At 44.1% G+C, this 9,716-nt stretch overlaps 2 protein-coding genes across 2 annotated transcripts; both read right to left on the bottom strand.

The window, feature by feature from the left end:
- Positions 1-220: 220 nt before the first annotated feature.
- Positions 221-4,499, bottom strand: necap2 (NECAP endocytosis associated 2). Its single transcript, XM_080495576.1, has 8 exons — positions 4,378-4,499; positions 3,355-3,455; positions 2,988-3,092; positions 2,671-2,752; positions 1,841-1,949; positions 1,608-1,740; positions 1,423-1,507; positions 221-1,254 (listed from the first exon to the last, which is right to left on the bottom strand). Exons 1-8 carry the CDS (start codon positions 4,470-4,472, stop codon positions 1,209-1,211), a joined length of 756 nt encoding a protein of 251 aa, XP_080351702.1. The 5' UTR covers positions 4,473-4,499; the 3' UTR covers positions 221-1,208.
- A 529-nt stretch (positions 4,500-5,028) lies between these two features.
- Positions 5,029-9,618, bottom strand: LOC308128820 (SUZ RNA-binding domain-containing-like). Its single transcript, XM_080494492.1, has 4 exons — positions 9,166-9,618; positions 8,219-8,268; positions 7,852-8,121; positions 5,029-7,760 (listed from the first exon to the last, which is right to left on the bottom strand). The coding sequence occupies exons 1-4, from the start codon at positions 9,214-9,216 to the stop codon at positions 7,649-7,651; spliced, it is 483 nt and encodes a 160-aa protein (XP_080350618.1). The 5' UTR covers positions 9,217-9,618; the 3' UTR covers positions 5,029-7,648.
- Positions 9,619-9,716: the final 98 nt, after the last annotated feature.

Here is a 9,716-nt window from a genome sequence, read left to right as displayed (position 1 = left end):
TGATGAGCAACTCTGACTGATAACCGGACCAGGGTGACCCTTCACGCAGTCCCTGATCCTGAACTGAATAAAGTGCGTTGACGGATGTGCACAGAAAAACACTGAAATATTATTTATTAGTAATTATAAACACTGAAGTTTAAATAAAATGTGAAATGTTGCATCTGAGTCCCAACCCTGTACTCAGAAAGGCAGCCCTAAATAAAAAGAAAGCACGGCATCGAAATATATATCGTTTATTTACACAGAGATGTAGGTTGACATTTTAAAACTTTCTCCAGGAAGGCACTTGATCAAATACTTGATGCAAACTTTTTAACAGAAGTAAAAGGAAATCGAAAAGGGTAAAAAGGCACATTTTACAAAGGGAAAACACCCAAAAGGACCAAAACAAACGTAAACAGACCAACAGAACATGTTGATGCTTTGAATGACAGACAAAATGACAAGCGCGACTTCTCTATCCTACACTCTGATGATTCAAACAAAATCGTGGTATTTTAAAGATGCGTAGGATGTTTAATCTAAAACTAATCATTAAATATCAATAGAGCTTTGTAGGATCTAATTTAAAAAACTACTGGAAAGACCGACAACGTTGCACACGGAAAAGTAAAAACACACGTGCTGTTATACAGCCGAACGAAACAGGAACACGAGCTATTTTCCCAAAAATGGCGAAGAAAAGGAGATGAGTGTTGCGGCGGCGATGACGTCGTTCGGGAACATGCAAACACATGAAGCCGGACAGACGGGGACAAATCCTACCATCCTCTGGGGGGGGGGGGGGGGGGGGGTGTTAACAGTGAAAAGGACATTTGACTTTAAGGCAAAAGGAGGAACATTTTATCAGGTTAGTGTAACGAGGCAACCTTTCCCTTCAGCCGACGCTCGCTTTCTTTAAAGAGCTGAAACCTTCCATGTTTGGTGGCTGCCAGAATACTAAGATGCATCCTATTGCATACCAGAGTGGAGAATAGTGTAAAGAATAAAAAAAAAAAACAACAACAAAAAACAATATGTACACCGTTTACGGTTTGTTCCTCCAGAGCGTGTTGGTCGTCAGGCTAAAACTTTCCTTTTTTGAACAGAGTAAGTGCAGTGAGCGAGCTATCTGCTCCCCCTCGGGTCGTCTTTCTTGCTACAATCCTCACGTCCTGTCCGGTGGAATGTGTGGAACCTGAGTGTGTGCTCCCGTTTCTCACAACTCAACTAAACTGCACCCATCCTGATTTGACAGCGTCGTTACTGGAGCTGCGGACGAGAGGAGGGGGGAAGAGGGGGGGGGGGCACAGCGTGAGAGGTGACGGCGACAGGAACCGGGAAAGCGAAAAAAAAAGTGAACTGGACACGTGGAGAATGGGTGAATGCGATGAAATGGCACGGGAGAGGCGGGAGGTGAAATCCTCTCAAAACACTTACTTGGAGCCGGCCGATGTGAAATCTCCCCACACGTCAGAGGCGGGCGGTGCCGCGGGGGCCGGGGGCCCGAAGTCTAACAGAGCAGCTGCGTTTGGGAGGAATTTGTCATCAATATACATTTACATATATACATGAGCTTTATTTTTCAAGCGAATGTTTTATGGAACTACAATGACGATCATCACCGGTGTTGGTTTGAGCGGGCGGTCCTCCGGGAGGGGGCAGGACTCCTCCGGCCTTCGCTCCAGGTGGGGGAGGGAGCAGACCTCCGGCCGCCGGCCGGGGCTTGGCGCCGCCCGCATCCTTCTTCTTGATGTTCTGTGAAACACAGTCGCCGCCGTTTTTTTTAATATGCACTCCGACCTGGAGTCCAACCGATTTGAATCATCTTCCTGCGGTGTGTCGGCGCCGTGTTCACCCCAATGCTGATCTTGATGGTCTGGCCCTCTTTGAAGCTCAGGTCCAGTTTCGGCGCCGTGCTCTCACAAGCTTCCATCTTCGCCAGCTCACCCTCCTGCTTGACCCATCTTTAAGAAGGTAGAAACACCGTAGTTATCAATAACACTATAATGACGGCGAGAGTCAGTCTGTAGCAAGATACTCATGAAGAAAACACCAAATAGGTGAAGGATGAAAAGGTTTATGGATAATAACAACATAGAAGTAAATCACATGTTTTGTAATGTTCATACATTGTTCTTAAAGATGTACAACATTGTAGGATGATCGACTTCTTCATAAAAAATATCAGAACCAATTTTTTTTTTTCCCCCCACACGTAGACATTCCGTTTTTTTCCAGCTTCTCAATTAAAACAGCCCACTAACATCACATTATTGTGTATTTTTGTTTTAAACCAAACTGTAGTTCAGGAGGCTTGAACGATACTTTCCCCGAGCACATCATGATGGAATCAAAGTTATTGTTTCATGAGCCTGTTCCGTCTGTGGAAAAGTTTATTTCTGGATAACGCCAGTTAATATTTAATGATGTTGTGCCAATGCTAATGTGAATACTTAATTATTTAAATGATGGACTAAAATATACCAAATGGTTGCAAGCCAAGCAGGATGAAGTGTGGATTCACCGCCTGATGAAAACAAATAATTTTTTTGCATAATATGCAAACCCAGTGGATTTTTTTTTTTTCAGTGACACATTAAACAAAAGAGAAGAAACAAAATGTGTCTGCATTTGTTATGAACAGCTCATTCGAGATGTATTTGCAGACTCACACAGGTCACTTACTTAAAATGGTCTTGTAAAGCAACGTTGAAGTCAAAGGAGTCTCCGCGATCAGCAAAACCCAGACCGATAAAAGCGTGGCGCCCTATAAATACACAGACATTAATACATTAATCTACTTTGTGGTTTATGTCTCATGCCACTAAAGCGCATACGGCACATAGTCCTGCATCTATACAGCACGGTGATACAGTTATAAAAAAGCAAAAATGGGAACTTAAATCTTAAGTAAATAATGGAGCAGAGTCAAATCTGATGCATCATCATTTTAGAATTAACTCAAATACAAATGGGACACAATTCTTGTAAATTGGCCTTACCGTTGCCGTCCTCTATCCGGATCACAAAATACCTGCTGGAGTCCGTCACTGCTTCGACCACACTGCCGGGATACTGTTCGACAGGAGCTTGTGCAAACAGCTCCCCTGTGAAAACAACATTTCAGCTTCAGGGGTGTTTCGGGTTACCAGCAAATGAAGAAGTGAAAGAGGTTTCATCTGTAAAACAGATCCCAAGCTAACCGTAGAAACTATTGTAACCTGCAGTCGTAAGGATTTTTATTTATGTCTGGGGGTATATTTATCAGGACCACTTTAAAGTTCAAAGTATCGGATGGCTCTGTGAACACCCAGTCCCCGGGCATCTGGTTAATCTCCTTTTCATAGAGTCAAGAGTGACCCTCTTTACCTGTGTTCTTGTCCTCTAACTTGATGTAGGCCATCTTGCCTTTTGCTGTAATTTTCAGCCGACCACTCCATGCAGGTTCATCCAGCTTCCAGTCAGCAGCGCTGGAAAAACAGGACATACGTCTTAACATGACAATGGTTTGTGTAACCCTCATTCATGCAAACAGCTGATGCCCAAACCTCCTTTTTTTTAAAACATAAATAGCTTTTCACCGTAGGATGAAGAGAAATCAATTATTTGCTCACATTCTGAAATAATATGGAAAGAGTGAGCCCAATTTTCTCAAACAAAAACAAATAGGTTTAAAGCTAAAACAACTCCCAGAAGAACTTACAAGATGTGCCTGCATTTGTTTTTATTATTTTTTTAAATATATGTTCCAAGCAAGACACAAATAAAACCTGGTAAAATAACAGAATCAAGTCCTGAAAAGAAAAATTGCACAGACCCTGAGCAGCTAAATTTTAATTTGCCATCAAATACATGATTTTTTTTTCAATGCTAGTTTGGTTCAATAATAATAACAATAATAATAGTTGATCTTCTGTCATTGAGAACCAAAACACTTCTATCATTAGAATGACTTGACGATGTTTACAGCCGCGCTTTCCCTTAAGAAACATTCTTTATAAAGTGAATTAAAAGCCAAATCTGTTGAAAATGTTACGAACTAGCCCATATTTCTTACAGACGACAAATCGTGTGGGTTTATAAGCGCAGGTCAAACCGTGAGGAAGTCGTCGTTAAATCGGTGACCCATTTCCGTGAAATCCGACTTACTGTTTCACAATATCTGGATTAATTCCATTCCTAGCATGTGTCCCAGTTAATTACACCGACTCAAACGCGTTATATGTACCACGGAGCTATAGGTGTAGGTGACAATGGAGACGCTTTGCAGAGAATTGCAGAAAGAAAGTTGCAAAAATGTCCTGACGCTGCAATGTCCGATAATGGATGCAGGGTCGTATCAGCCAACTGACGTGGAGTTCCAGTCGTCACTGCGCTCTCGGACGATCTTACCGGTATCCTCGGTTGGAGGCCCGAGGTGGGATCTTGTAGACGTGAACCTCTGGCTTTACACACAACATCGACTCATAACTGCTGTCTTCTGCCATTTTGGCAAGTTTCACTACCCCCCAAAAAACTACTTCCGACTTTCAATGGACAGCTCGTCTGCTAAAGAGACGAAGGAGGCGCGAAGCCGGATCCGTGCAGCGCCCCCTGCAGGTCAGGAGGTCCGAGCGCAGCACGCTCATAACACTGCACACGTCAGCTTCAAAAATGTTCTTGTTTTCATTTATCCAATATAACGTTTCAATGAGCATGAAAAATAATCACATTTTGAAAACAACGTCGATATAAGGATTATCTGATAATGCATATTTATGCCACTACAAGTTTATCGATAAGTTAAGTTTAAAAATCGTTTAACTGAAGTTCACTTTACTAAACTGAGTTGTAAAACATCACACATGTTTTAACCATTTTGGATTTAGGTAAAGAGAAACAAAAATCCAGGGGTTGGAACTCAGTCATACTTCAGAAATCAATAAACAAATCTGAGGTACAGTATATTGAATATTTCTCACCTTTGGAAAGCTTCCAGTTTAGATAACACACTATTGCTTACTTTATATACACCACATACACAAATATAAACAAACACCAGTATCAGTTTGAGGATGTTTATTAAAGGGTATTCAAATCTAATTTTCTTCAAGTTTCAAAACAACAATGACATCATATAAGCTTCAAACCAGACAGATTTTTTTGTGAATGACTGCAACAAAGCATTGTGGGTACTTCACACAAGTGAGGCAATAGAAATTATCAAAACAATCTGTTTCTTCTGGACCACATTCTTAGCATATCAGAGACGCACCATGTACTTAATGGCGAAGGATCAGATCCAGAAACCAACCTCATCACTCTGCAATGAAAGTTATCGCTGAATGCTAAAATATGGAAATAACTCTGCTCATGTTTCTCAAGCAACAGGTGTTGGAATAAGATATCTTTCGACTAATTCACTGTTTGCGGTTATTAATTCCCCAACACTAAATTTTAATATTTCCAATCCGGTCTGTTAACGATCACCAAAAGGAGATGGAAAAAAAAAAACATTTCAAAACACAGCTGCCAAGCACTTCAGTTTACTAAAACAAAAACATGAATCATCAACAGATCTGTGTTATGTGGGATCTAATAAACATCAGAATTGACCTGGCATAAATGCACACAAGTCCGAAAGATGAACTAGATTCATAATGCTGGAGGTTGTATGTCGGTAGTCAGGATGTTTTTATCACATAAGGCATAAAAGTGTCAAAAGGTTTCCTACTTATGTCTGATTATGAAGGACAGTGTGGTTTTGTTTTAAATCAGTGAGGGGAAAAACAAAAAAACAAAGCACAGGAGGCAAATCATTAAATCATGACAAAGATACTAAATGTAATGTTTTCCTATTTACTTCATGGGATGTCGAATTTGATGTGATCCAGGGAAACTGCTTCTCAAAACATCATACTGTTCAGTTTTGTCGGAGAAAGAAAAACTCCTCTGGATGTGATGCCGCCAAATAAGCACAGCAAACCTGAACCTCCAGTTAAAAGCAACGGTATGCTGCCTTGAGAGAAAACTGAACATTACAACATTTGTAAAGCCGAAGAGTCACGGCAGAACACGTTTAACCCGACGTCGTAACCGCTGACTTTACTTTTTTGGGGGGGGATTCATGTCAAATTTCAATAATCCTGGCAGAATATTCGCCAACATTGATCTTTAACATAAAACCTGCCTCTGCCTGAAACGGGTTTTGGTTTTTTTGTGTGGATAATTTACAAACCACAACTTTACAGACAACCAATCAATCAATAGACTGCAAGTGGTGCAAAAAACACACCAGAAAGTTGTTGATTTCAAGGCAAATGCAGCGAAGCTTTGGCCAGGAACGAGGCAACCAACACCGCCCCCCCCTGCGCACCGACGCACAACAATTCTCAATTCATAACGTTTGCACAATTTAGAAAAGCATCGACTCTTGACACCAGCAGATAAAGGTTCTGTGTTCAGGCTACGTCACACAGTCGCATCCGATCTGCTGACCTAAACTCGGCGCTGTGCGTACGTTCGCGGCGAGCATTGAAAGAATACTGCAACTGTGAAGTCGACCCGAGCGCGACACAAAATATAAGATTCGACTTTTTATTTCCGTTCATTCAATTTGCAGATTCATATTCTTCTTTTCGCTCCAACTCCGCAGCACCTGTTCGTACACGCCTCGAAACATTTGCACAGCGCCGTGTGTCCGGACAAAACTAAAAGAAAACACGCAAAAATAATGTTGACTGTTTAAAACAAAAACACGGTAGGCAATGTGATTCTTAAAAAAAAAAAAAAAAAAAAAAAAAAAATCCAGGGAGTTGTTACATTTTTTTTTTTTTTTATTGCTTGGAAAAGCTTAGATTTAGTGATACTGGTATTCCAATCCATCATCTTTGGCCACAGGCTGCGTGCCCACCGGGCTTTTCTCTTACAGCGTGGCCGGTGCTGAACAGAGGCGGTGGGACTGGAGAGAGTTCTGTTCGGAGCCCCTCCTGTCCACTGCAGTATTTTTTTTATTTTAAAAACTCACCACGGGACGCGGTACACGCCACAGTACCAACCTCCCGTGACCTCACGACTGTACTGCTGAGCACAACGGTCACCTCTCAAGCACATCAAAGCTCAACTGAACTCAAGACGCAAGAGGCCGGCGCTCCCGGTGGACAATCAGCCGTGGTCCACGCGCCGTCGGCTGAACAGCCAGCTCGTCAGCTCGTCTGCGGGACATTCCACAGGGTCGCCCCGGCTATCCTGAAGAGACGGACACCTGATGCCCTGGCACTCGGCCGACCCCGTCACAACCTAAAAGATACGGAGGGGGCACCTCGTGGCAGGTCGGCGTATCACAGTGTGTGTGGGGGAGGGGGGGGGGACGTGAGGCAAAAGAGCCTGTTCGTGCTGCGGAACAGAAGGGGACTTCGTATCTTTGGCCGATCTCTGCCGGCGCCTTCGCAAAGAGAGGCGCCGCAAGGCAGGAGAGCAAAGACCAGGCCGGTCGACGGGAGCAGAGGGAGGGTGGAAAAGGTCATCTAATTCCATGCTACATCTCGAGTCTCTTCAGTCAACATTTTCTTGTCTTACCACCCAAAACCCCTTAAACCACCACCTTTTTTTCTTATTTTGTTTTATTCTCTCTCTCTCGCCTCCTCAGAGAGGAAGATGTTTCCCTGCGACAGGCGGCTCCCGTTTATCTGCAGAGTCTGAAGCCTGAGGTTCCGTCTGGGCCGGAGGGCTGACGGATCACGTGAGTGTTTGGTCGAACTTGTTCTGAAGGCGGCTGAGCGCCGACACGCGCCGCCCTGAAAGCAAGAGGGAGGAAAGCGAGAGAGTTCGATTAAACAGGCGACGATAATTCACGAGCTGTAGGTTTTAGCCAACGCCGCGTCCCACCTCTCCTGGGACGGACTCTCGACGGGCGTTTCCTCTGAAGAAGCGCTGCCCAAGATGCGTTTCCGGGCCTCGGCGTACTCCGCCTCCCGCTGAGCCAAAGACTTCATTTGCTGCGAGGGACGGGAGGCGGACGCGGGGTTCCCCGCGGTGCCGTTATTTGTCGGACGCTTTAAAATTCGAATTTGTGGCGGGGGCGCCGCAGGCAGGGAGTCATCCTGGATCACAATAGCAGTTCGCACCGGTGAGCTACTCGATTTCAAACTGGACTTTCTGCAAAAGAAAACGGAAAATGGAATTATAGCGCAGATTCGTAGTTGAGAAAGGGAAGTGCTCTGGCTTCTTTGAAGGCTTATTGCATATCACTTACTTTGCTTCCTGATTTATTTTCAACTTTGCTTCGAGCCTTCTCTCAATTTCCTGAAAGGGAGACACACGCATTTTACACAACAAAAAAAAAATTATTTCATTTCTATTTATGTCCAAGAAATTCGTACCCATCTTAACCAAATTAAAACAATTATTTAAACACTGCAGAACTATTTCATTTTTAGAAATTAAACTTGTAAAAGACGCCACGACGCGGCAGAATAATTGTATCCGACTGAGGAGTGATTAGTAATGGTGTTTAAACCATAGATATGAGGTATATCTGAATAAATAGGCCTTCGCAATGTTATTTACTACCACTTTTAACTGATTAACAGAAAACATTCTGTATGTTCATGCATGAAAATCACACGTTAAATGTCTTTGCATGACATGTTCTTGACAGTTAAAAATTATCCACTTCTTCCCATTTTTAAATTCCAAGGTTTTTGGTCATCATTGTGAAAGGTGACATACTAAAGACTACGTTGCTCTGAGGTGAGTTTTCAAAACAGGTGTGAGAAAATGTAAAGCTCAACTTTACACTTTTCCCAAGTTTGAAACTCAATGGTTTAAAACAATCTAGACACATGAAAAGAAACTTGTTTCTGCAGTAATCCTCAACCACCCCAGACATATCGAAACATTGGCATCACAACAGAAGAAACCTTAAGACTTTTAAAGGAAATTATGACCAATGACAAATTTTTTACACAATCATTAAGTCCCCGTGTGGAGCCTGGCTCGGGACAGCAGGGCCTGTCAGGCTCGACCAGGAAGACAACACAGAAAGAAAAAGAAAAAACACCCATCTTGACACATTTAAGAACCGGGCACGTCCGGCACACCACGGATTCCTGCTCAGGTTCTTGTCTTGACTTGTCAAACTGACATCGGGTCCACTGCTGGAGCCACGTTTAGCACAGAAAAGGGGGGGCTGTTCCTTACCCCGCTGTCCGCCGCTTCTTCCCAGCTCTCTGCGATCTCCTCATCCTCCATGTTGAGCTGCTGGCTGGCTGGCTGGCAGGCTGCCTGCCTGCCTCCTCGCTCCGCCGGCTTGACTCTATCCCATCCGCGGCGAGGACATGGGGGCAGCGGGCAAACCTCAAGGAGACACGACGGGAGCTCCGGAGGGGGTCGCGGGGGTCTCTTCTCGGGTCGTCGGATCGAGACTGCGCGAGGGGAGTTACGGACCTTCAGTTAGCAGCGAGTTAGCCTGTTAGCTTGTCGCTCCGCTGGGGGCAGTCTCCTCTCCGGACAGCTGCTACTTTAACTTTAACGTCACGCCGAGTCAGTAAACTAACGTCGAGCACCGGAGCGACCACAGACACACCGGCAGGCCGGTTATACGTCTTGAACAGCCGCCCGGTTTGCCACAGAGCGAAGCCAAACGACTTAAGATACAACGTTCAGGTCGGGGAGCGGAAATGACGTCAAGACGCCAGTTCAGACAGGTGGCGTCAGTGATTTACAGCCGCCAGCAGACTGTCAACAACAAA

The sequence above is a fragment of the Blennius ocellaris genome, assembly GCF_963422515.1.
Source record: "Blennius ocellaris genome assembly, chromosome: 4".
NCBI classification, from domain to species: Eukaryota; Metazoa; Chordata; class Actinopteri; order Blenniiformes; family Blenniidae; genus Blennius; species Blennius ocellaris.
The sequence above is the reverse complement of the archived record's forward strand: the minus strand, read 5'-3'. Positions and strand labels throughout refer to the sequence as shown.

Coding starts and splice junctions, on each gene's coding strand:
- necap2 (XM_080495576.1), bottom strand. CDS start 4,472: ATGGCAGAAGACAGCAGTTATGAGTCGATGTTGTGTGTAAAGCCAGAG. Junction 3,093..3,354: donor GTTAGAGGACAAGAACACAG/GTAAAGAGGGTC, acceptor TTGTTTTCACAG/GGGAGCTGTTTGCACAAGCT. Junction 1,950..2,670: donor GCTTTACAAGACCATTTTAA/GTAAGTGACCTG, acceptor ACCTTCTTAAAG/ATGGGTCAAGCAGGAGGGTG.
- LOC308128820 (XM_080494492.1), bottom strand. CDS start 9,216: ATGGAGGATGAGGAGATCGCAGAGAGCTGGGAAGAAGCGGCGGACAGC. Junction 8,269..9,165: donor AAGAAGCGGCGGACAGCGGG/GTAAGGAACAGC, acceptor TCTCCCTTTCAG/GAAATTGAGAGAAGGCTCGA. Junction 8,122..8,218: donor AAAATAAATCAGGAAGCAAA/GTAAGTGATATG, acceptor TTTCTTTTGCAG/AAAGTCCAGTTTGAAATCGA.